Genomic DNA, 27,120 nt, shown 5'->3' on the forward strand with positions numbered 1-27,120 from the left:
TATGGGGATAAGTGCATGTCTGTTAAAGACCCTCAGTCCACAAGCTGATCTGTACATGCAGACTCCTGTGCCCATGTGGAGCTCCACTGAAGGTGCAGAGAGTGGAGAAGTCTGCATAAGTGGAACAGCTTTCAGCATCCGGAGCTCAGATTGCATTAGTGCCCAGAATGTGTTATCTATTTACATGGCCCTCAGCACTGTATTGTCTGACCCCTTTGCAATCATTCACAAACTTTATCATCACAATAGCCCTGTAAGGCAGAGAAGAGCCATCTCCATTTTACTGATGGGGAACTGAAGCACGGGATTACATTCATTTCTAAAAAAAGAACAGGAGCACTTGTGGCACCTTAGAGACTAACAAATGTATTTGAGCATAAGCTTTCGTCATTTGTAAGTTAGTAAGGAAAAGATATAAAAACACTGTGAAAACTATTGACGTAAATCTTTGTGTAAGGCAATGGTCACAACATTAAAATGTCTGGTGTTTTATTACATGCAGTGTGGTGCCTCCTTTTTTCCTGCATTCTCCAAAAAGGAGTCTATTTCTGGACTAAAACATACCCAGCACTGAGTAACATTCTATGTACAGATGTGCTACACAGGGGCTTCAAGTGGCATTCTAGCATGACAGCCCACCACCCTCTCAGACATACCTGCCAATATTTGAAAGTGGCAATTAAGGATATTTGGAGAGAAAAGCCTTCAAAATGTAGTGAGTAAAAGAGTTTTTTGAGAGAGGGAGTCGAAAAACAAATGGAAAATATTTTGTTAAAAATATATCAGGAATGTCCCTCCTAAACAAGGATGTTTGGCTTTGGGGATGACACCCAGTCCAAGATCAGACCGTGCACACAGCTGCTGAAGTAAGTTCAGCTACTTTGAAGTTAGAAGCATGGAAATGCCAACAATTATGTAGCATCTGACATATGAATTCACTGAGGTGCAAGTGAAAGTTGAGCTCACACTCTGCTGCTGTTGCCCTGGCTCTTTTTTCTTACGTAAACAAAACCAATTTTCTTCCATGGAAGATCATCTGTTTGTGTTTCTTTATTTTGTTTTCTAAACTGCTAATTCCCTAAAGGAACTGAGGCTATTTGAAATAGCAGCCAAAATTCAGGAGATAATCAGTAAAAAACAAATATTAGCTTTTGTAAAACCTGGGAATTTTTCATTAAAAATTGGTAAAAAACACAAAACAAAGGGACTTAAATATGTGTGTATCAAAGTGTAGGCTTCTTTGCATAATCACAGAGAGGCAGGATGATCTCGTGGTGAAAGCATTGAATTTGGACTCGGGAGATGTGAGTTCATTTCCAGGCTCTGCCACAGACTTCCTGTGTGACCTTGGGCAAGTCACTTAATCTCTCTGTGCCTCAATTATTTGTCTGCAAAATGGGGCTAATAATATTCCTTCCTGCCCATTCTTTGTTTGTCTTGTCTGTTTAAACTGTCAGCACTTACTGTCTGTTTGCCCAGCATCTAGCACAGTGGGGCCCCAGTCTTGTTTTGCGGCTGTAGGCATTATAGTAATAGAAATAATAATACATGATTATTGCTGAAGTAAGGGACAAAATGCACATTGTATTGACTAGAGATGAGACAGCCTTTAACATAAGAGAAGAGTGGTAGCCCTATTTGAATAACTGACATAGCCTCTCTGCCTCTATTTCTCTTCTAAAAAATGAGTGTAATAGAACTTATCTCCCTCATAGAAGGATCCCGTCAGAGTTTGTACAGCCCTTGGAAAATCTGAAGTGGCATAGTGCTGTCTTAGCTCTCAATAAAGGGGATGTTCTAACCTGGCCAGGCGTTCTCATTTTATTGCAGATATTGTCTGCATACCATCTGGAATTGTTCTCTGCTTAGTATTTTTAGTATGTAACATACATTTTCACATGAAAAGTCAATAAAATATGCATTATATATGAAAGCTGATGTAGTAAATGAAGAACGGACAGAATCCAGGCCCTGTTGTGAACCTCAGAGGCCCCAAATCTTCACAGTTTTAGTCTAGCCTGGCGTAAGTTCCTCTTGCCAATGTTCTCCATGTCAGATTTTAGAAGAGACAAGAAGAGCTTTTAATGTAAACTGTACTCAGCTTTACTGGGGATCTTTTTAGATGTACTTTCTCTGCCCTCTGCTGACAGAACTGAATAATGACATGTATGATCTCCGTGAGTTTTCCAAGACAAGAAATGGTGAGAGAAATATTCCCTCTCTCTCTGTTGTAGGCAGGGGCGGCTCTAGACATTTCGCTGCCCCAAGCTGGGCAGCATGCCGCAGGGGGCGCTCTGCCGGTCACCGGGAGGGCGGCAGGCGGCTCTGGTGGAGCTCCTGCAGGCGTGCCGCAGGTGAGCCGCGGGACCAGCAGACCCTCTGCAGGCACGCCTGCGGGAGGTCCACCGGAGCCGCCTGCCGCCCTCCCAGCGACCGGCAGAGCGCCGCCCGTGGCATGCCGCCCCAAGCACGCGCTTTGCGTGCTGGGGCCTAGAGCCGCCCCTGCTTGTAGGGCTGGAGCTTTGTTATTTGTTTGTTCTATTATTGTCCCTGTTGGCTCCTTTGTAGAATGTAAATTCATCGGGGCCAGAGTCGTGTTTGTTTATATGATGCTTTCTATCACTGAATGTATACTTTCAAGGTTATGTAAATTAGGCCCAAATCAAGGTCTGCTACACAAAGAGCAAATAAACTGGGTTTGCACAAGAGATCACCATGGGAGGAAACAGAATTCTTCCCCCCCACCCCCCACTACTAGGGTCCATTGGAATAGCACAAGTTGTTGCCACTGTGAGGAATTTTGTAGTAAAGGTCCCACTGGGCACACTTTGGGCCCACCCTCAAATGCCACGACCTTGCCACAGAGAAACTCACCACAGGGCACCATTCCAGGGGGCACTGGTCAGTAGTCTCCAAGGTAGCTTCTCCACAGGCTGCAGCTCCAGCAGTTTCCAGCGCTTAATTATCTCTTTCTTCCTTTCTCCCAGGATGTCCCTGACTACCAAAATATCCGAGAGCTCCCTTACCTGGATATGGTGATTGCAGAGACACTGCGCATGTACCCACCTGCATTCAGGTATACCTGTTCCCTCCTGCTCCTAGAGAGTACATCATTAGATAAATATGTGGAAATCTGTTCGGAAGCCCCATGCTCTTGGCCGCCATGCAGCTAAGCTATCAGTACTGCTCGTGCACTTGAGAGATACAATGGGGCCAAATGAATGAAGACTGGCTAAGGTTGGTCTACTTAATGCACCCTTTTCAAGGCCAGCTGGTCAGGAGTCTCTTTTGACTGTTCTTTGGGTCCCCCTAGCCCAGGGGAAGCAGTATCTTTGAAGCAGACTAGCCTTAGGAAGTTAGATGGTTCTTCTTTTCTCTGCTTCAGAGACCTGAGTACAGAATTTATGTAGCCTACTGGCTGAGTAGGCATTAATTAATATTAATAAATGTAGATATACCTATCTCCTAGAACTGGAAGGGACCTTGTAAGGTCATCAAGTCCAGCCCCCTCCTTCACTAGCAGGACCAAGTACTGATTTTTGCCCCAGATCCCTAAGTGGCCCCCTTAAGGATTGAACTCACAACTCTAGGTTTAGCAGGCCAATGCTTAAACCACTGAGCTATCCTCCCCCCATGTCAGTCACCCTATTAAACTCCTGATCTTCTGAAGATTGTGCATGTCCCTTGCTGTATTCAAAAACATGAATTGTCCTATGTGCTATGTATAGCTCATTCTGTAGTATAACATTCTGCCCTAATACTGTTCTATACCGTTACAGCTAACTCTAGTGCCCCCATCCAGTGGGTATTAGAAATTTTCCTTATCTGATGCTAAAATATTTTCCCAGGGAGCTTAGAAGTGTTTATTTCAAAAAGGTGGAGGGGAATAAAGAAATTAGCAAACTGTCTAAGATCACAAAACTGTGGCAGAACACAAGTCTCAGTTCTCAGGGTGGGATTTTCAAAAGCAAAGCAGCATTAAGCAAACTCTGCTTCTATTGAAGTCAATGGTAAAGCTCCCCTTGATTTCAGTGGGAGTAGAGTTAGGCCAACGCTGAGCACTTTGGAAAATCCCACTCTACGGTAACAAGTACCTTAAAATAGAATATCTGAAAATTAACCCCTCTTTTACTTACCCTCCAAGGGCAGGATCTTCCAAGATTTTCTGTGGAGTTGCACAGGGTTATAAGGGTTAATTATGCTTGCTCATAAATGACAACATTTTACTCTGAAATCCGTGGTATATAAATGGAAGTTCTTGTGCCTGTTAACCATCAGGGACATTTGAATATCAACTCTGTCTGAAACACTGGGAAACAATCAATGTTTGTCAGATGGGAAACAGAATTAGAAGAGAAGGAAGTTATTCTGGAGCTCCCATTGGTGTCATTTGTGGTTGTTTCTGATTTCTATCTAAGGCCCAGTGCATTGCAAAGATGTCAGTTACATAAGACAAGAATACTGCTGTATTCCAGAATACAAAGAAATAGTGAAAATTCAATAGCAAACAAAATAATTTTACTACTACGAGTGAGAAAGATTTTAAAACAATCTGAATAAATAGAGAACTTCATTCTGCAGAGCTGGTGGTCCAATACCTTTCACCAATATCCTATTCACTTTTCAGCAAAAGGGAGCACTTGACAATATTTTTCTCAAGGCTTTGGTTCTTAGTTATCGATTTGTATTTAATTTTGTGTGAGAGAGAACATAATGCTGTGAATAGTGCCAAAGTGTCAGAATCTTCTGTTTATTCACTAAATAGGTACAGGGTAGGCACCAGTAATCATAGATACAGTAATCATAGATCATAGATAGGTCACTACTGATCTGGAGGAAACATTTTTTAGGGCTGAGAACAGTTCAGCCTCCAGGATCCATGCAGTCTTTGGTTTCTGCTGAGACTGTTCATATATTATTATTTGTATTACTGAACCACCTACAGGCCCCAATCGAGATCAGGGCCCTATTTTGCTTGGCACCGTTCACACATATAGTGAGAAAGAGTCTTTAATTTGAAAAGCCTACACACCAAATGGACAAAACAGATGAAGGATGAAGAAAAGAAGTATTACCCCCGTTTTACACTTGGGAAATTGAGGCACTGAATGATGAAATATAAAATTTTCAGAAGCACATAAGTCTCATTTTCACACATGATTTAGGGAGCTAGGCGCTTTTGAATTGTTTACCCTTCATCTTTTATTGCTTGAAATTCAATTGGACTTAGGCATCTAAGTCACCTAGGATAAAAATTTGCAAAAGTACCTACGTGGCTTGTGCAAGGTGATGCAAGAAGTTTGTAACAAAGCCAGGAATTAAACCCCCATCTCGAGTGCTAGGCTAGCGCGTTAACTAAAAGACCATCCTTCCTCTCTAACGAGGGAGCCAGTTCTGGTAGCAGTTTCTGTGATTTCCAGTGGCTAATGAAAGGAGACCATCACGCTAATGTAACATGTAGGATACCGAACAGCCATCAGGTGATAACAGTGCACAATAGGAGCTGGGGCCTCTAGCTGCTATGGTAATAGAAACATTAAATTACTCATAAAAACCTCCCTTCAAAGAACATTGTGAAGGGTTGCAAGGTCAAGCTCTCAAAAGTTAGGAAATGCCAGAATTAAGTTAACCTTTAATCTGGCCCCCTTATGATGGTCTCTACTGATGTGACCACATGCTATTTTTTCCACAGGACCCCTGCCTCATTTGGTGCACGGGATGGACTGTGCTCACTTAGTGAGCAGCTATTCAGTCTTTTCTTTCATTCCTCATCGTTCAGCGTGCGGCCCCAGGTCTCATTTACTGCACACTATTCAAACTGTGCTCTGAAAACAGAATTATTAATTCCCTCCTGGGTTTTTCTGTGAGCACATCACTGTATAGCCGAGAGAGTCACAGACATTAATTAATTAATTTTCACAACACCCCGGTGAGGTGAGGGAGTGGTATTGTCCCCATTTTACAGATGGGGAACTGAAGCACAAAGAAATTAAGTTCAAAAGCGTCCACTAATTTGCCATGCCTGAGTGATTCTTTTTTTCAGCATGCTTAGCATTACACAGCACTTTGTGTTCAAGCCCAGCTCCTGTTGACTGCAGTTGCAGCTGAGTGCTCAGCACTTCTGGAAATCATAGAACGTCAGGGTTGGAAGGGACCTCAGGAGGTCATCTAGTCCAACCCCCTGCTCAAAGCAGGACCAATCCCCAGACAGATTTTTGCCCGAATCCCTAAGTGGCCCCCTCAAGGATTGAGCTCACAACTGTGGGTTTAGCAGGCCAATGCTCAAACCACTGAGCTATCCCTCCCCGCCATTATGGGAACTGCACGTCACTGGCTCTGGCGGAGGATTCAGAATGGGAGACAAACCTATTTGAGAGCAGATTGGATCCAGTTTTGTACAACATCAGATCCCAGGGTATCAGGTTGGGTACCCAGAAAATAAGGAACATAACAATTAGAGACCAACTCTGAAAAGTTTGGTATAAGGGAAGGGACTTGTCCAGAACTCTGTGGCAGAGGCAGGGGTAGAATCCAGTTCTCCAGAGCATCATTCAACTGCCTTATCCATAAGATCATCCTTTCTCTTCCTGCAATCCCGTTTCATTCATTACACATCTTCTAGCTACCGCAACAAATGAAGGAGGCATCCTACAGACATCAGCCTCCTTCACACAACCCCAATTCATTTCCAGAGAATGAGGGCAAGGGTCCAATGAAAAAAGTACTATGGCATCATTAATGAAAGGCTGTATCAGGGGCGCTGGAACAATTTGTATAGTGGGGGTGCTGGGAGCCATTGAACCAAACTGTAAACCCTGGATATGATGGAAACCTCTTCAAGTCAGGGGGTGCTGAAGCACCCTCCACACCCCTAGTCCCAGCCCCTATAGGTTGTATCATAATTCATATGCATAAGGAGGCAAAATTAAGGTTGCACAGGCACCTTAATACTGGATTTCCTGACTTTGATTTTGCAGCATTAATTTTTAATGTGAGTAATTTCCTATGTTTATAAAAAAGCAAACTGAAGAAAAAAAACACCCCAGAAATTCCATCACGTAGCATCATACTGATACCCACATGGACCATCATCATTGCTGGAACCTTTAGATCCACTGCTAGGGTTGCCAGCTGTCTAATCACACAAACCCAAACACCTTTACCATGCCCCCTGCCCCACCCCTTCTCTGAGGCCCCACCCCACTCCCTCCCCTCTCCCTCCATCGCTCGCCCTCCCCCACCCTCACTCACTTCACCAGGCTGGGGCAGAGGGTTGGGGTGTGGTAGGGGTTGCGGGCTCTGGGATGGGGCTGAGGGGTCGGAGTGTGGGAGGGGTTGGGGTGCAGGAGAGGGTGTGGGGTGCAGGCTTCAGCTGGGAGGTGCTTACCTGGGGTGGCTCCCGGTCGGCGGCGCAGCAGAGCTAAGGCAGGCTCCCTGCCTGCCCTGGCCCCGCGCTGCTCCCAGAAGCGGCCGGCATGTCCCCTCGGCCCCTGGGAGCTGCGGAGTCGGCACTCAGGGTGCACAGAGACACCCCTGCCCCCACTGGGAGCAGCATGGGGCCAGGGCAGGCAGGGAGCCTGCCTTAGCCCCGCTGCGCCGCTGGACTTTTAGCACCTAAAATCTTCCAGTTTGGCTTCAGTAGCCTCTGGGAGATGAGGCCTGATTCCAGAAGACTCCCAGCAAAACCAGGAGGGTTGGCAACCCTAGCCACTGCTCAGACCTTTGCCTCCTGAACTGAGTAACTGGTTGATAGCAGTAGTAGGTTGCCATTCTGTCTGTGGACCAGCACTAGAGGGGGGTGAGACATTTTGCTGGTGGGCTTCGTAGATATTTGCTGACAACAGAGAAATGGTGAGGCTCAGAATGGAATGTTTGGCTCCGTCCCAGGCTCTGGAGGGCAGTGTGTCCTCGTGGGCACAGACTCTTCTGCCCATTTCCCCCCAATCTTGACCCCTTCTGCCCTGTTCCCTCCCCAGTCCTGACTCCTCATTCCAATTCCATTCTCCGTACCCAGCCAGTTCAGGTTCTTATCCAAATCTTATTAAACTCATAAATTGTTTGCCCTCTATAACACTGAGAGAGAGAGATGCACAGCTGTTTGCCCACCTTAGGTATTAATACATACTCTGGGTTAATTAATAAGTAAAAAGTGATTTTATTAAATACAAAAAGTAGGATTTAAGTGGTTCCAAGTAGTAACAGACAGAACAAAGTGAATTACCAAGCACAATAAAATAAAACCTGCAAGTGTATGCCTAATACAGTAAGAAAATTGAATACAGATAAAACCTCACCCTCAGATGTTTCAATAAGCTTCTATCACAGACTGGATGCCTTCCTAGTCTGGGCACAATCCTTTCCCCTGGTACAGCCCTTGTTCCAGCTCAGGTGGTAGCTAGGGGATTTCTCATGATTGCAGCCCCTTTGATCTGCTCCACCCACTTATATATCTTTTGCATAAGGCGGGAATCCTTTGTCCCTCTCTGGGTTCCCACCCCTCCTTCTAAATGGAAAAGCACCAGGTTAAAGATGGATTCCAGTTCAGGTGACATGATCACATGTCACTGAAAGACTTCATTACCCACTTGCCAGCACACAGTATACAGGAAGACTTACAGGTAAAACACACCCATCTGCAGACAATTGTCCTGGTTAATGGGAGTCATCAAGATTCCAAACCACCATTAATGGCCCACACTTTGCATAATTACAATAGGCCCTCAGAGTTACATTTCGTATTCCTAGTTTCAAATACAAGAGCGATACATTTATACGAATAGGATGAACATACTCAATCGGTTATAAGCTTTGTAATGATACCTTACAAGAGATCTTTTGCATGAAGCATATTCCAGTTACATTATATTCACACTCATTAGCATATTTTCATAAAATCATATAGAGTGCAACATCACAACCACCATCTTGCTTCCCTAATCATTGTAAGACCAGCAGAGATGACTTATTCTATGGCTGCTTTCAACACCCTGCCTTTGTACTTTTATTCTCACTCATCTGGGGTCGGTGACATTTAACTGTTGCAGGTTCACACGGGAGACATCGAAGGACTGCGTAGTGATGGGACAGCATATTCCAGCTGGCGCTGTAATAGAAATTGCAGTTGGACCTCTGCATTATAACCCTGAGTTCTGGCCAGAACCTGAGAAATTCATCCCTGAGAGGTATGTGGGATAATGCTCATCCACCATTGTCCTTATTTAGACCATTTAGAACAAAGGCCTGCCTTACATGCTGTTTCCTGTGTGGCTAATAAAAAAGAGCACAATGTGTGTAAGCACTTTGCTCCCAGGATGCTGATCCCATGCACTGGAAGTGCATTCAGTGTATGGATATTCAAATGAACACACCAAGCAACCCCCTTTGCTGCATAATTCCTGAACCCAACCCAGCCCCAGAAATCAGCTGTTAACGTGGCGTGGATAGACACCATATCCCGCATCACCTCCACCAAAGTAGTTGGTTACTGGTAGATGAGTCTTAAATAAGAAGCAATGCCATGTCTGTGGTTGCCTACCTGGCATGGGTATAACCTGTTCCTGTTCAAATGCTGCTACTTTGGCCACTCCTGGATATAGAAATTCTGAAGAAAACTAGGCTACCTATTGTATTCATTTGCATGTAATTACCCAGAATTCTCCTCCAGCCCGTGGCTGTTTCAGAGCAGCCTTTCTGTCTGAGATCTTGGAACAGTCTGGGTGTGCTGCTAGGTACTTAATCCTGTACCTGAAGTCAATGGGAGTTTTGTCTTAAGGGGGGCAGGATAGGATTCCAAGTTCTTTATTCTGCTTGCAGGACAGACTTTCATGGAAAGCTTTTCTCACTTTCAAACTGGGGTATTAACTGTATTCTGCTTGTATAACAACTGCATGGAGAAGAGACTATCCTGCAGCTACAGAGGTTAGCAGACAAAAAGACCTATGTCTTACAGCTGTGTCCACTAAGCAAAACTGTGCTTCTACATAGACTTAGATCTGAAGTTGCCATCTTGTGAAAGTTCTAATACAAAGTGCTAGCCTCTCAAACACACTGGGTGTGATGCAGACATTCTAAGACTAACTCTGAACTATATATATATGTGAGTTTGTATAGAGGAATCCTCTTGGAACAGTCCATCCTGTATACTAATTGTCTGTTTTCTATGTCTTAGCCCATAAAGAGGGGCAGCACCAGGGTCAGAACATAAGAACGGCCACACTGGGTCAGACCAAAGGTCAATCTAGCCCAGTATTCTGTCTTCTGACAGTGGCCAATGCCAGGTGCCCCAGAGGGACTGAACAGAACAGTTAATCATCAAGTGATCCATCCCCTATCGCCCATTCCCAGCTTCTGACCAACAGAGACTAGGGATAGGATCCCTGCCCATCCAGGCTAATAGCCATTGATGGACCTATCCTCCATGAATTTATCTAGTTCTTTTTTGAACCCTGTTATAGTCTTGGCCTTCACAGCATCCTCTGGCAAAGAGTTCCACTGTGCGTTGTGTGAAAGAATGCTTCCTTTTGTTTGTTTTAAAGCTACTGCCTATTAAACCTCCTTTCAGGAGAAAGGAGCATTTGTGTTGTATTCTCAGGGACAGATGAGAGGTCTGGCAATGATCTTTCTAGTGGCAGATGTCATGTCTGGGTCTTCCATTGACCATTGAACCATATAATCTACCCCAGTTTCTGGAAGTGTTCAGTAAACGGTGCTTTAAAGGAAAGTGTTTGGGGGATGGGAACTATAATGCACTCGACCAGATGTGCAGTGCTGTGCAAGCTGAGGCAAACTTCTTTCTTCACCTCTTCCTGAAGCAGGGGGTACAATTACCCATAGACTCACCTTAGTTTGCATAGGTTGCCAGTATTGTTAGTGGTCATAAAATTAGGCGCCTCTCTCTCTCAAAAAAAAATTCAAAAAATTCAACTCTGATATTTTTCTCTCTGACCTTCTGCTTGTGAACCATCCTCAGACTGATTATGTTGCATGAAGAAGAATTTATTAGCTCTAAATGTATTGCCCTTAGTCTTGTATTATGGGACGTACGAAAAATGGGGAGACTGGCCAGTTTTCACTACACAGGGCATAATTCTGAATACCTCGATCAAGTCCTTTCTGTCCTGAGGCAGGAGGTGTCTCTTACTATGTGTTTGTACGGTACTTAAGACAATAGGGTCCCACTCTCTCTTTGAGGCCTTTAGGTGCTACCATTAATACAAACAGCACATGATGATTTGCCTTTCCAGGCTAGGTAATCTCAGTCTTGAAATAGCCTTCCAAAGCTCTCAGCCTATTTAAGTCCTGCTGTGTTCATTGCCTTTCTCTGGACCTTTCCAGACCCAAGTGCAGGGGCTGCAACTGTGGCTGGTCCTTGCACAGAGTATGCAAGTGGAAGGGAGGCTTGTTGCCCCCCCACACACACACACACCCCTTGCACCAGTACAAGTGCCCTTACAGGTATGTAGCTGGCATTAGGGCAGTTCTGTGTTGGCACAGCAGCCTATGGCTCCCAACTGTAAGGGAGAGCCTGGCCCAATCAGAGCAGATATCTAGTACAATAGCAGCTCTTGAAATGTTGTTGCTTTTCTAGACTGTTCATAGATTTTAAGGGCAGAAGGCCCTAGATTTCAGCTGGATTGTTGAGTGCACTGAGCGCAATCCCTTGTCTGGCTAAAACTCCAAATCCAGACCAGCTGCTTTTCTGGAAGGTAAGACTGCAAAGGATAGAGTTTCCACCACATCCCTTGGTAGTTTGTTCCAAAGGTTACTCCTCCTCGCAGTTAAAAAATTGTGCCTTTTTTCCAATATGTATTTCTAATGTTTTTATTAGGTATTTTAAAAATAATTAATACCCTGTCCTCTTCTGGATGACTGCCACTTTAGTCCTCACTAGCGATTGAACTGGGCACCTCCAAAATTAAGAGCATGCGTGCCTTCAGTTTGAGCTAAAAACCTAAATCCTCTACTTCCTCTATGGATGGAGCACACATAAAACAGTGGGATACATCTGTGCAATAAGAGTCTTCTTCCTCAGCCAATCAGATCCCTGCTTTCATATTCCTGTTTTTCTCATTGTCTGTCCTGAAGAGAATCCCAGGCAGGCTCTGTCAATTTACATTGCTTTGCAATGCAGAGGCAGCATTCTTGCTCATTCTAGATCAGGGTTCATTAGTTTGCTCTTGGCATATGCAGGCAGTAATTTCGCCATTAGTTTATGCATAGGGTCTGGGTTGCTATAACCCCTGAATTAGTGTTCTGTAGTTTCCTCAGATAATGAGTGTTTAGTGAGGGCAGTTCATTAAAGACAGACTTTTAAAAATGAAGAAGAAAGTCTGTTTGTCCTGCTGGGAGAACTACTCGTTGACAAAGGACGTTTTAGTTTAGAGCAGAATTTGCTAACGGTCCCCTTGAGAATTGTTTACTGAGACCAATTTAAATCCAGCTTTCTCAAGATGGGAGTAGAAAATCACATCAGTATGAGAACTGTTTCTTGAGCTGGTTTCCAATTTACCCACCTTGCAGGTTCACAGCGGAGGCCAAACTGCAGCAGCATCCCTTTGCATACCTCCCATTTGGGGCAGGACCTCGCAGCTGCATTGGCATGAGGATGGCTTTGCTGGAGATCAAGATGACCCTGCTCCGGATCTTGCAGAAGTTCAGATTTGAAACCAGTCCCGAGACCCAGGTTTGTATATATGGAAACTTATGCACTACACCTCTAAACTCTCTTGTAAACTGACGTACTGTTCTATAGAGGGACAGTGATGTGTCATAGTGCAGTCATGGGAAAAAACTAACAGGCACTTGTGTATAATAAAAGTGGTAGCAGTCCTGAATAACATTATTTTAATCAAAATATAATCTGAGTTGTCATTTAGCAAATAAAACAAACTTCTATAAATCATAGAGCCTACAGCCCAGCTCCTCCACTGGTGTAAACAGCTTATGTCAGTTTACATGGTGTGTTATCAGAGTACGCTGGTACTTCTGTTTGTGCATCTACTGTACATTTAGTAGCTCTAGTGCTTACAGCAGTTTATTTTATTTAGATTTGTAAGATACCTGGGCATCCATTGTCTAACCGTCTAGATATAAATTATTTTTACCATTATACTGCCAACAACTGGCTGTAAAAAGGACATTTTACAACTTCCACAACATCTGTATGAGTTAATCTCATAAAGGAAACTGAAAACATCAATTTGTACTTGTGAACCTTTTACACGCATGTAGGCATGCAGACAGTGTGTGAAAGAGTAAATGTATAAAATATGTCATTTATTTTCTCTCTTTCAGATTCCTTTGCAGTTGACATCTGTATCGTCATTAGCACCAAAAAATGGAGTCTATGTTAAGATAGTACCTCGATAGAGCAAAAACCCCATTCCGAAAGTCTCCAAGGAGGTGATCCATTGCTCAGTAGCTCGCTGATAGATTGGGGGTAACATTTTCAAAAGTACTTAAGTGACTTGAGAGCCTAAATCTCATTGAAAGTCAATGGGACTTTAAATGTGTGGGCCAAAATCCTGCTGACTTTCAGTGAGACTCAGGCTCCTAAGTCACTTTTGAAAATGGGACTTAAGTACTTTGGAAAGTTTTACCCAAGCACATTACTGTGAATTGTCTCTGAAAAAGGCTCCCACTTTTCATCAGCCTTAGTGGTCATAGCAGGGCCCACTTCATTTTACTTATCTACATGGGAGTTTGTCCAGGCTCCAATGTGACAATCTTAGCAGTCTGCACTTCCTCACCTTCAGCAGATTTCTATAATATATTGAATGATAGCTTATTAGCTAACAACAGACCCTTTTAACAACAGACCCTTAAATCTCAGTCTCAATAAACTCTGAAAGGCAACATGTGTAGTGGTAACAGCAAGGACTAGGAATCAGGACACCTGGGTCCTTCTCCAAACTCTGCCATTGACTGCTCTTGAGCAGAGCGCCTAGCCTCACTGTATCTGTCAAATGAAGATCATGCTTAGTCACCTTTTGTAAAGCGCTTTGAGACAGTTGGATGAAATGTGCTAGTATTATTATCTAACTGTTGTTACAATGGATTTAAAAATAATGGTAAATGTCTGTACAGCACTTAAGTTCCTAGAAGCAGGACCAGACCAAAGAATGTTGTAGACTGCTATTACGTTTTGTATGTTACTGAATAGTATTTAGAATATACAAGTTTGAAGTGTTTAGGAGGACTTGGGGAATTTTAGGGTTGACCTGAAGATAGTGGCACAGCAGGAGTTTTCCCAGCATGGCATGACACTTTTCCTTTCTATGCATTTCAGTTGGCACTACTCTTGGTCAGCTCATTGGGTCAAAGGAAATGAAGGAGGTTGCATGAGCTAGTGCTTAAAGCCAAGGATTGGGAGCCAGGAAAATCATTTCCGATAGCTACACTATCTCCTTAGGTGACCCTGCAGCAAGTCAAACTTGTGCCTCACTCAACCAACATGGGTGAATGCTAGGCCCAGAGGCTGCCTGCATGTCTTCACAGTCAAAGGAAAGGCAGCACTTACTTGATTCTTCAGGACCATTTGCCCACCGCCTCTGCAATACCTAAAAGCAATTTGGCCATGTTTGGAATTTTTCCATATTTGCACATATGGAGAAAACGGTCTCTTCTGCTGCAATTTTGGGGGGGGGGGTGCATGATACCCAGAGAGTGGCAGAAAGTTTACTCCATGCCCAACCCTGGGGAGGAAATTGAGAAAGGAAGAAAGTTGTCATAGGCCCAAGTTTTTGTGTGTGTCCCTGTTGCAGGACCCTGGGTCCTTGGTGGGCTAGTGGAGTGTCATGGAGCATCCTTCACACTAGCTGCAGCAGGTTAGAATTCCCACCAGCTTCTACTGCTGTCTTAGGCCTCAAGGAACTGTGGCCCAGATCGTCAAAGAGCCTAAACACCTTTGAGGATGTGGGCACTTGTCCCTTCCTAGACAGACTAGCAGCACCGATGACATTACAGATCACTAGAGGAAGTTCTACCCACTGAAGAAGGTAGGTCTCAGTTGGAGAGTGGGGTGATAAGAGGCAGCCTTCCAAGTTTGTGGGGGAGATGTATATTAAACATAGGGTCCTACTTTTGTTTCCACTGCGCGCTGAGATCATGAACAAGAGGAAAGAAGGAGGTTAGTGAAGTTTATTCATTTTGCCAAAAACGTTATTTCCTCCACTGTGAAATTAAATTTCCTCAAGTTCCAGCCAGCTGAGCGCTCATGAGTACTTTTATCAAAAGCTCACTGGGCTTTTTTAAACTTAACCTCAGATTGCCCTTTAAAAAATAATACTTGTTGCTAGTTGACATGTAGGGGAGGGAGGGAAAGCCACACTGGCTCTCTTTGGGATTTGGGCTTCTGCTGCAGCAGCTTCAGCTGAGCTAGGAACCCTTCTTTCCTAAAGCTATGCTAGAGGAAACACCATCTCTCTTGCATGGTAGACACAAAAACAGCTGCAATATATTTTTCTGCTGCCGCGTGAAAGTTCTCTGTAGATAAGGTACAAATGATATTGAGTAAGGAGCTCTATTATAACACTGCTGCTGCTCCATGGTTTCCATCTACAGTTTCTTGCTTGCATATGGCACATTGAGACTGGGATGATTGGCACATGCTGCTTTCATCTCTTGCTGATCATTGTGACCACACTTAAAATTCATGCTCTCATCTTCCTTACCAAGGCTTGTGTTTATTTCTGTGGTGGAATTTTCTTCTAGTTTGAGTTCTAGAGTAGTAACTGTGGATTATAGGCCTGATAGTTAATGCTCCAGCCTTGCCATGCTGGAGTTTAAATGACTCAATGTGCCTATGAAATGAGATATTGAGTTAATGGTCTTATCTAAAGAGATGAGGCAAAGTTGTGCATGGAGGTACATGCTGCATTTTTTCAATAGCATATTATTTGTGGTTGTGATTCTAAATTATACCTGTAAACTGGAATAGTGTAGGGTTGTCTCATTAAAGATTTCCCCCCCTCCATTTGACTTAAAGAAAAAGTGTTTGTCCTTTACTGTGTTCTTGCTATCTACAGCAGAAAGTCAGCCTCCAGGTTTGCTCCCAACAGTGTTCTGCTCCCCCCACCCACTGACTAGTAGGTCCTCCCTTTCCTCATTTTTAAACACACACTTTAAAGCCAAACCCCTCTTAGTTATACACTTCACCAAATCACCTATTTCTTGCCATATTGATCCAAGGGACTGAAGCTACTACAACATGTCCACTGGAATTTTAAAAATATTGTAAGCAAACAGATCAGCCTAACTGATATGGTGGACTGGGTTCTACGGCATGGAAGCAGGCAGCACTGCAGGGACTTGGGTTCTCCGATACTTATAGCTGATACATATATTTTAATTCAGAGCCACTCAAATGCAGGTTAATGACTTAACTAACAATACAGTGACTGTCTTGCAGGCCTTTTCAGCTACTATGTTAATACCAGCTTGCCTGTTCCTGACTACAGGGCTGATTGCAAAGGAAGTAAGTGCCAGCTGTAGTGACTTGTCCACTTTGAGGTAGCCAGTTTTTCCCCACAGGTGCAGGTTAAGCCAGAATTCTGAATCTGAAAGTTAGCCACCATTTTGTTAATTCTACTTGGAGACAGTCAGTGTCTTTGGACTTGTGTGGCAACTACAAGGTTAAGAGAGAAAGAAGATGCTTCCGGACAAATTAAGAGTCTTGCACCCTACTGCTTCCTTTTAAATGGTAGTTGCTGGCCTGGCAACCACTAACTTCATTATACAACAGCACTTAATGATCCTCGCTCCACCACTGATGAAGCATGGTGGGGAGATGAGCTCATTTTTGCCATCGAATTATACCCTGGGGGTCTGAAAAGGGATAATAAATGACACTGCAAGCTGCCCTTCTGATGTTGCTCCCTCCCCTCACAGAGATGAGGTACAGGAAGCTGTCATTCCCTCAAGGCAGCTTTTCCAATCCCGTCTGCCCCTTTTCTGGAAAAGGGGATGAGGGGAAAACAGCAGCCTGCCTCTAAAGCTGAGCTTCCTATCAAGACACATGATAAGAGGAGGTGAAGCAGGGAAACAGCTGCTTGGCTGCCAAAGCCTGCAGGCGCACCTGTTGCTGGGACACATTGTTGAGCTGATTTGTTAGAAATTTGAAATAGTTTGGAACTTTTCCTCCCCAGCAGAGAAGTCCAGCTGCACTGGCTGCTGCTGTGGAGGTAGACAGCATGGGAAGCCCCCGCTTCCTGCAGTTCTGCTAGAGCAGCAGTGGGCAAAATTTTTGGCTAGTGGGCCATGAATACTGATGAAATTGGGGTTGGGGTGCAAGAATGGGTGAGGGGTTTGGGGTGCAGGAGGTGCTCCGGGCTGGGATTGAGGGGTTTGGAGGGTAGGAGGGAGATCAGGGCAGGGGGTTGGTGCACAGGAGGTCAAGGGTGCAGGGTCTCAGCAGCGCTTACCTCAAGCAGCTTCTGGAAGCAGCAGCATGGCCCGGAGGCGCAGCCAGGCGTTTCTGCGTGCTGCCCTGTCCGCAGGCACTGCCCCTGCAGCTTCCCTTGGCCATGGTTCCTGGCCAATGGGAGCTGTGGGGGCAGCGGGTGGAGCCCCCTGGCTGCCCCTACATGTAGGAGCCAGAGTGGGGACATGCCACTGCTTCCAGGAGCCACGTCATGTGTGGAACGGGGCAAACCCCTGACTCCAGTACCCAGTTGGAGCTGGAGGGCCAGATTAAAATGTCTGATAGGCTGAACACAGCCCTGCAGGCCATAGTTTGCCCAGCCCTGTGCTAGAGGCTGATAAATCTAGTTCTGCCTCAATGCTGTAAGCAGGCTGAACTTCCTTTTGTAATGGAACTGTGGCCCTGAGCATGAGGGCCAGCTCATTGCTCCCATGGAACTGTAGTTGGAGGGTCTATACAAGGATCAGACTGATTGTTACTCCTTGGAGCAGGGGCTAGTGTTCCAGGTGCTGTACTCACATTTCACAATGAGATGATTCTGATCAGGGCCGGCTGGCACTCCTCAAGGTAACAGGAAAAGCTACACATTACCTCTTTGTTTATAGATGCAAGGCTAAAAAGTCAGTTTACTTCAATTTATCTTTCATCTGTGGCTCAGAGTCATTGCCTAATATATCAGGTTTAGCACACATGTTTAAAGAGAGACACCACTTCAGCAAGGAAGGAGGTGAATGTATAACTTTTTGTAGAGAAAGTGTAGATGCTTTATGCCTTGCACGGTCTGGCTGCAGGTTTGTTTGAAAATTACATGTAATTACTTCAGAAGAGTCTTTGCTTTCTGTCATTTGTCTGGAAGTGACTAGGACCTAACAATGAATCATCTTCAGGGAATTCACATTTTGCAATCAATGCTAAAAGCTGTCACTTTAAAAGTGTGTTTTTATATAACTGTATTGGGATAGAGAACTCTGGCAAAGTAGCAGTTCACAGAGCGCTTTTCAGGGGGCTGGGTGGGTATTACTATTACTCTGGATTACACATGAAATTTTATCTACTTTAAGGAAAATTCTGCAGCATAGTAGACAGTCACTTCACAAAATAAATACTTTATATACATTAACTGCTTTCTATTCAATGAGTAAAATGGACTTTCCACCTGAACTTTACCAGAGATGCGGATTTGTTTAGTGTAAATTTATTGTCCCCCAGGCCTTAATAAAAGCACCTGTAATGGAAGGGTTAGAGGTCAACTCATAAAGCTGAATCTCTCATCCCTTGTTATGCAGCAGGCAACAGGAAACAAGCTGATTTCTTTTAGACAGACATCAGGTCAGATCTGAGATGCTTGCTCTTTGCCTGGCTGCTGTTGGCAGGATTTCCTCAATTGTTAGTATCTTCAAAACTAACCTGACTCCCGCAGCAATACTCATTTGAAAATGGAGAAGGCATCTGGAAATCATTCAAGGCGCTTTTGAACAAGAGGCCTGACCTATTTACTGTTCAGTTTCTATGACATGCACTGATCCAATGGTTAACGAACTACCCCCTAACAGCTGTCTAACCTCCCCATTTTCCTGACTTTCCCCCCCAAAATAAAGTACTTTAACTTGAGCCACAGAGGTCTCCTGTTACCTTCACTTCCATGATTGCTAATGTCCCCTCCTTAAGGTTGCCCTGTGTCCATGCTTCTAGGTCCTGCCTTGTGTGAAAGTCTGACCTCCTCCTCTGGAAACCTTTTCTTAAAAGTCCCCACTTCTAATCCAAACATGAACAAAACTCACTCTCTCTCTCCACACCCACCTACCCACCTCTCCCTCGTGTATAAAGAGAGCTGGCCTTCACTCAGCCCTCAGATCAGGCCCTGGCTGCAGGTATCAGACTTGGCAATAACATAAGATTAAATGCTCACACCTCTCCTGTCACTCCCCATGTAGTTCTTCGCTTACAGTTTCCATAATATATGCAACAGGTTGGTTATAAAATGCTGAAGTACCCTACTATGCTGCAGGCTGCATTACTGTCAAGCCAGTTTGAATTTTAGTCCACCCTCTATATGCCTTCCCTGGGTAGGGCTCTCACAGAAATCCGTATCAATTAACCTCTCTAGCATCCCACTCTGTAACACCACTCACTCGTGTTCCAAACAATCAAAAGCTCTGGCTATCACTTGAGACAGTCAACATAAGTTTGCCTATAATTTAGGTTTCATATGAAGTACCTTTTTAAAAAGCCAATAATTTCGAACTGCATTGTAAACACAGAGGACTCTACAAACTCCCTTAGTTTGTAAGAACCTGAACATGAAAGTTCACTAGAACCAAGTAATGCTGCTATTTTCAGCACTCAAGATGAGAAAACATGGAAAAAGCAATAAAGCCTGTTTTTCCGTGGGATGGAGGGAGAAGCTTCCTCAACCTTTGAAAACTTACAATAAAAACTGCTCTGCTTTCCATGAAAGACATTGAGTGTGAATCTACTTTGTTGCTACTTACCACAGTAATAAACAAGGATCCACCTAGATAGAAACATTAAAGAGGATTAGAGGATACAAAGAGGCCAATATTTGACTAAAACCTTAATCAGTTTTCAGTTCAAAATATTTTAATTTGCATTAAAAAAAGAGGAGCCATACATATTGCCACAGGTCTCATACATACGGCTGAGAATAAGAAGATTCAATTTCAGTTTCAAACATTAAAAACATTGAGAACAAGGGCTACAGATCTCTTCCAGTTAGACATTTTTTCCTCATGGAAATCCTGAGGCACGTAGAATACATGACTAGCCAATGCATTTGCTGTAACCCCACCGTTCCCAACAATTACAAAGGAGAGGAAGCATCCTGGGTAGTAGTTTCCTCTCTCCAAGCAATGCAAATGTTAAGCTTCAGTCACCAATACCACAATTGCAAACGAGAAGTATACAGCTGCTTACATTTCCAAGTACCAATAAAAGCCTTATTAAACCCTTCCCTACTAGAACAAACATGTACGGACAGTGAAAGGTATGGAAAGCTTTAGTGGTTCATCCAGAATTCTCACAACTCTATAGTAACGCATTCATTTGTTAGTTGTAGCAGCGTCATCACAAAACTAAGTAGCTCAGCTGTTCACAGCAGGGCATTAGGCACTATAGTTTATTTTGTGTACATACGGACAGTCTTATTGACATACAAGTCCTTGCGGTGTTTCCACCTTCAGCACTTGCTTCCAAACTTTACCAGAAGATAGCTGGAGAAGTCAGAAGAGATCTATGCAGTATAAGTAACTAGTGATAATCAGAGGCAGTATTAGGATTCTGAAGTTTCTTCTGCTCTCCCATATTGCAGCAGGCTTTTGGACAGAGCCTTACCCAACACATAAATACACCCCAGAAGAGAATGTATTAAAACTCCAGGCTTAACTTTTCATTCACATGTTAGTTAACAGGTGGAAGAGGAAAGCCTCCCGGAAGCAAGGAAAGCTCAGAAGTGCAGTTCTATTCTGAAATGCAACTACTGTATGTGAAATGGTACATTTACTCTGTCTATATGTTCCTTGCATCTATAAGAACTAGACAGCTGACTTCAGTGTCAGAGTTTTGATTGCTTTTGACTCCAGTTAACATACAGGAATGAACAGAGCCAAGATAAATAGTGACCTAGATCCTATCCTTTCTGATACATCAACAGAATTGTTTTCTATATTCCAATTACAGGACCAATCACTTAAACCTGTATGGCCCCCACAGAATATCGTGGGTTTGCATAGATGTCACTGAAGGCATACGACATGACCTACGGAACCTGTATTACTGGCATTGCTGAAGGAGGAGGAAAGAACCTTGTTCAATGCTTAGATCCCCAAGTTGAGTTTGCAGGGCTGACAGCTAGGAAAAACAGCCTTGTAAAAAACTCTTAATCTGGAGCCACAAGACAATAAACATGACCCCCACACTGATTCTTAAAGTAGAATCATGCTTTTAAATAACGCAAACATGTATCTATACACCACCTCTGACAACTCGGAACAGATAATAGCAGAAAGCTGTAGCAGCCACATCTCTCTCACCATGTCAGAAAAACGTCAATTCTACAGGAAAGTCTAAAAGAGTAAGAAAGAGAAATTCTTAGATATTTTGCCTGAAGTAATTCCGCTGGAGAGGAGAAAGAACACACACCAACTGCTGTGGTGTCCCTTCTTACACATCTAAGCTTGCCGCTGTTCCAACCACAACACACAACTCTCTCATTTATGTTAACATCGCAAAGCCTGAATCAAACTCATGTAACCACAGATTTAAAGCTTCCTGCATTATTTTATTTGTAACCCACATTTGGGGCTTAGCAGGCCTGAGGTATTAGAAGGAGAAACCCTTAGCAAGGAGAGGGTTGTAAGAGGTCACCCTGATGTGGTAGCAGTGATCTACAGGAGTTCCATGTGTGCAACAGTCCCAAACAAACTATTAAACAAATTGCTTGCCCACAAGAAGCCTTGTGCAGATTCTGCCCTGGCTCACTAGTTTCACAGCTAATTTCACTAGGGGAGAACTAATGAAAACATAATTACTTTTTCTTTTTTTTTTTTAAGAAGAATTTCATATGACATCACAACCACCTGCTTTTCTATTACTTCGTCTCATATTGCAAGAATCATATGAACATCTACTGGATTTATTAAATCCCCCAGAACAGACTAACAGTGGGAAAAAACAAGTTAGCTCCACCAGAGAAATTTAGGAATAAAGCCTGGTTTTTAAAAACTCATAAAAATACTATGTCTTTTCTAAAATTTCTTAAGATCGTCACCTCTGCTTACTGTTACAAGGAGAGGGAGGAGAGTCTAAATGTGTCTACAATGTACTGGGCACATTTTTATTAAACAAAAAACTCTCCTCAGTTAAGTCAATTCCGAAAGTAAGCAGCATGTGCAGCCATTGACAGAGCCACCGCCTGGTCCATGTATTCAATCAGATATTCAGGGTAAATCTGATGTTTCTCAAAGATGACAAAGATAGATGGATTCGAAAGGCTATTCACGCAGCTGTCATAGAAATTGTTTCCGCCGTCCTTAGCGGGAGGACGAAGATAGGAAGAGCTACCAAGGGTAAAGTCTCCCGCCAAGACCCGAGCCAGAAACATGGTCTTGATGTTTGAGTTGGTCTTGCTATAGTTATCAGAATATGATGCATCCCTTGCGAAGTAGCTTCCTGCAGTAGACAAAGATAAAGTTGTTAAGATTGCTGGCTTCCTGTTATACAACTATTGGAATAGCAAGGAGAAAAAAACCTTAATGTTTACTGAGAGAATCAATCAGAAGCTGGTGAGAGATTTGTAAATAATTTCTTGTGTGTTGGGCATCCTTTCCAGCATAATTTATCATTAGGTATTACCACAATTTGATTTTTCACAAAACATGTTAGATATTACCAGTGTTTTTTTTCTAATTTCTCTTTCTTAGAGTATGCTGTCTGCCTCCTCACCCATCCTACCACACACACACACAAAGCTTATAGTAACGTTTTGGAAGCTTGAAATTGAAGTATCTTGCCTTCCAAAATGTTCTAATCGTCATAAGCAACCCACTGGGTGAATAAACACTGGAACAATAGATTAAGTGTTTAAAAAATTAAAGCCCATTTTGTTTCACTTGATATGTTGATCCTTTGCTGTAAATCAGGCAGTGGCAGGGACTGTATCATTTGCCAGGGATGGAAAGAATACTGAAGCGGAGTGTAGTTTACTTGCATGGCATCAGAGACCAACTAAATACCACTTCCTCCTGGGGTTCAGAGAAGAAGAGCCGCGGCTCTGGGGGGGAGGAACATAGACAGGAGTAAGGAGGCCAAGGCTGGGGAGAGGAGCAGGGCCAAGACTGGAGCTGGAGCAGCAGCCGGAGCCAGGAATAGTGCTGGGCGGCACTCCCTCCCTTCCCCTCTTAAGCACATCTTTCCACACAAATACGTGGGTTTACACTGCACAATGTGGAGCACATAGGCCAAGGTCTGTAGAAGTGCCTGAGCTTCAGCTGAGTGTGTTTGTTACATTGCCACATTAAGTGGTTAACATTAACACTACCCATTTAGGTATACAGGTAACACCTAGCTCAGGTGAATGCCTCCTCCCTCTGCCATTCTCAAGTTCAAACTACTGCTGCAGCTACTGTTTGGCTAGAGAAAGTTCTCTCTAAATCAAGGTTAGCAGAGCACGAGGTAGAGAATTACCTTTGCCATAAGCTGTCCCATGAAGTCCACAGATTCTCCAGTCAAAGTTCTGCTGGCAGATGGCATCGATATGCTTTTTACTGGTCCCGTGAAATAAGAGTCTTTCACACACATCCTTTCCTCCACTAGTCTTCTGCATTTGCTCTTTCTGCCTGTAAGAAAAAGCATCGTCAAAGTTCCACAGTGCAGAGCCAGATTATTTTAGCCAAGCAGGTTCCGATGAGGCAGGCACTCAGATTATCTGTGATGAGTGTTGCAGAGTGTTCAGATTTTTCAAAATATTTTAATACTTTTTTAAATTGAATAACAGCACAAAAGTATGCTTTTAAAAAGGCCTGGTTTAAACAGAAACATAAGCGAGATGCACCATGTACTCAAATATGCCTGTGTAAGAACTTATAAGGCTGACTGTAGCCAAGTGCCTCCAAAATATTTAAAAACAGAAATATTAGTCATCCTTCCCAGGCTGTTGGATAAATACCTTGATATGTATGTGTGTGTGTGTGATCACATGTACACCTTACTGACGGAAAGCCTAGTCAGAAGGGAGTTTGAAGTCATTCTGAACTCTTGCAGAAATTCCCTAAACTAGAACTGTGAAAGTTCTGTGTGACGGGGTGTACCAATCCTGCACTGGGCCAACTGGGACAAACCAATCACTGTGGGCCCAGGAGGCCACACCCCCTTTCCCCTGCTGTGCACGCTCCAGGTGGAAGAGCTTGATAAAAGGAGGCAGCCCAGCTCAGTTGGGGCTGGCTGCAAAGGAAGAGGGATGAGTCCTGCAGGCTCCTCCAGAGGGGCTGGTGACACTCCAAGCAGCTGAGCCCGTGGACCTGGACTACACTGTGGGCAGCTCGGCAACTGCAGGGAATGAGGGGGGCACCAAGCCGCCACCAGCCGAGAAGATGCCTGGGATGCAGTTTGTGGTAGGAAGTGACTAAGGGGATGTAGTAGAAGCTGATGCCTAAACCCTTAGTGTGGAAGTCCCCAGCTTCAAAGGGCCCTGGGTCAGAACCTGGTGGAGCGGGAGGGGTGAGGTTCCCCTACCACACCCCACAGACCAGTAGGCATGGCTGCTGTTTGCTCTCAGGTCCGGTCCAGAGGCTCAGGGACCATAGACTCTTTGTCCCAGGGGCTACAGGCTGATTGCTGTTCTGCCCCGCCCAGAGGGCCAGAACCCCAACTGCAACTGCCTGCCCCAGCCAGGAATCTCAGGGGCTACTGACTGTTTGCTTGCTCGGCCCTGCCCAGGGTCCAGAGCCCACCACACTGCAATTACCTGATCTAACAGGGACGCCTGACAGACAACTGGGTGACGGGGTGGCCCTGCTCGACAAACAGTGCCTCCCGTCACATTCTGTCATTTGCACTTGCAGATCTCCTCCACTGGCTGCCAAACTTCAGTTCTTGTGAAATGCAACTCATGGGAGATAATGCCTCCCCCACTCTGCAAGCCATATCTCAGGGAGATGAGCTACTCCCACAGAGGGCTTTGAATATCAGAATAACCTCCATCTTGCCTGAGTTCTGCCTCAGCCAGCTGCAGATCTCAGCTAAGCAGTGGTCAAGCAAGTTCTAAAAAGCAGTGGTGCAGCAGTTTACATGGCTGCATACTGGCTTCTCACACAGGACTCTGACCATAACTAATAGCAGCAAGTATTAACACCATGGAAACATACTAGAGCAATGTTTTACACATACCACTGATACACTTTCCAAAGAGTCGGGTTCTGGATTCTCTGAATCTCTCGAATGACTGTTTTGGGCATTGTGCGCTGAAAGTCAGTCTGGACCTTCTTGTATTCGTCAGAAGAGCTGAGAAGTTTGATCAGCTGTAAAAGAAAATATATGCCAACCAGTCTCCTCTCTTTTACAGAGCCATCACAAACCACCACATTATTACTGCTCAAGTCCTGAACGCAGGGGGGTTCTTGCTTGTATTTTACCTTAGAAACACCACAAAATCAACTTGAGCCTTCCTACTTTTACTAGAAGATTTGTTGAGGGTTTTAATGGGGGAATATTGTGAGTTCTTATATTTTAAATTAAGAGATGGGGGCAGGGATGTTGAAGATTCAACAAAAAAACCTCTCTCTAATATGTCAATCACAGTAGCCAAATAGAGCTGGGGGGGGGGGGGGTGTCACAAAATGTTTGTCAACATTTTTCCTTTTTTATTTCAAATTTTTGAAATGTGAAAAATTTCAACCTGCTCTACTAAATACATGTTAAAAAGCAAGACAAAAATCCACACACAATTTAAGAAACTACCTCCTCCTCTCCATTGCTTGGCTTTCTAATCAGGAACAAAAAGCCCAACCTTCCCCCATCCTCATTAGATCATCTTTAATGTCCTGCCTTAGGAACAACATGCTTATCGCCTGCCAGTACACCCTACGATGAAAACAAAATGCCGCACTCCCACCTGCTCCACCCAAGAACAGAAGTAAAATAAGTTTGCCTCACCACCCACAGCTATCTTGAGTTGCCTAATTTAGTGTCAGTGCCCAAGAATGCATGAGCCCTTGAACCACAACCAAACACAAAAAGAAGACAGAACCAAAATAAAATAAAATAAATAAAGGCATTGAAAAGCCTTGCGGGTCTGTCTGCCCTCTTCGATTGCTGGACATTAACCAGGCCTTAGGTTAATGTAGTCACTGCTTCTTGATTAGGCCAAAGCCCTGATCCTGCAATAAGGGATTCACAAGTGACCCCTTGCACCCCTACCGAGCCCCACTGACTTCAGCAAGGCTCTTGCAGGTACAAAGATCCACTTTCCCCTATCTCAGTGTGCTAGCAGGCACATGACTGCAATTACTAATACAGTAAGTACATCGTGTAAGGGATGGTCATCTACAAGGGAACATGCAACACTGAAATGAAGGTTGCTTACCTGCAACAGGAGCTCAAGATGGCTCTGCATAGTCACACACATGAAATAATGCACCACCATGTGGTGCCTTGCAGTAGAACCTCCTTCTAGCAGTGTCTCCTAGAGTGCTTTCACGCCCCCCACCCCGTCCACCCCCCTCAGTATCACTGACATAGCACCTTTGTCTGATCCATCAGATTCAGACAGCTCTGATGCATAGAAATCAACACTGCTAACAGTGGCTCCTTTGCCCTTGTGCCTCATTTCCTTTGGTGTCACAACTGCTGTAATCGAAGGCACTGCCGACTCCGGTTATGACAGACTGATGAAATTCATCTTCCTGGAACCAGTAGTGGACATTGAAGCTGACTCCATTCCTGCAGTTGCACAGTTCTGCAACAGCTGGAAAGCAGTATGGCATGAGGTACAGAACTGGGAAGAGTAACCAAACTGTTGCTCATCCTTTCCATGAGAAATGGGGCAGTGGTATCTGACCATGTGGCCCTCAGTTCAGCCCTATACAGCCTTACAGGAGCCGCAGGGACCAGATACGGCCCCGACAGAAGATGCAGCTTTTGTAACCCTTCAGTCTTTTGCTGCTGGAAACCACAGGGGCTAAGATTGG

The 27,120-nt window shown here is 44.2% G+C and overlaps 2 protein-coding genes across 9 annotated transcripts in view; one reads left to right on the forward strand and one right to left on the reverse strand.

The window, feature by feature from the left end:
* Positions 1-14,906, forward strand: part of TBXAS1 (thromboxane A synthase 1) — a 341,375-nt gene extending 326,469 nt beyond the window's left edge. For all 8 annotated transcript variants that reach the window (XM_039489916.1, XM_039489900.1, XM_039489939.1 and 5 more), the window contains 4 exons: positions 2,988-3,076; positions 9,045-9,182; positions 12,520-12,682; positions 13,294-14,906. In XM_039489916.1, coding sequence (XP_039345850.1) covers positions 2,988-3,076; positions 9,045-9,182; positions 12,520-12,682; positions 13,294-13,368 — 465 coding nt within the window. In that variant the 3' untranslated portion in view covers positions 13,369-14,906. The remainder of the gene's footprint in view (positions 1-2,987; positions 3,077-9,044; positions 9,183-12,519; positions 12,683-13,293) is intronic.
* Positions 14,907-19,998: 5,092 nt separating this feature from the next.
* The window catches only part of LOC120379593 (protein mono-ADP-ribosyltransferase PARP12-like), a 39,551-nt gene continuing 32,429 nt past the window's right edge, over positions 19,999-27,120 (reverse strand). The window contains exons 10-12 of the mRNA XM_039497172.1: positions 25,322-25,452; positions 23,621-23,772; positions 19,999-22,606 (exon numbers count right to left, since the gene is read on the reverse strand). Coding sequence (XP_039353106.1) covers positions 22,302-22,606; positions 23,621-23,772; positions 25,322-25,452 — 588 coding nt within the window. The 3' untranslated portion in view covers positions 19,999-22,301. The remainder of the gene's footprint in view (positions 22,607-23,620; positions 23,773-25,321; positions 25,453-27,120) is intronic.

Source organism: Mauremys reevesii, linkage group 1, assembly GCF_016161935.1.
Source record: "Mauremys reevesii isolate NIE-2019 linkage group 1, ASM1616193v1, whole genome shotgun sequence".
Classification (NCBI taxonomy): domain Eukaryota; kingdom Metazoa; phylum Chordata; order Testudines; family Geoemydidae; genus Mauremys; species Mauremys reevesii.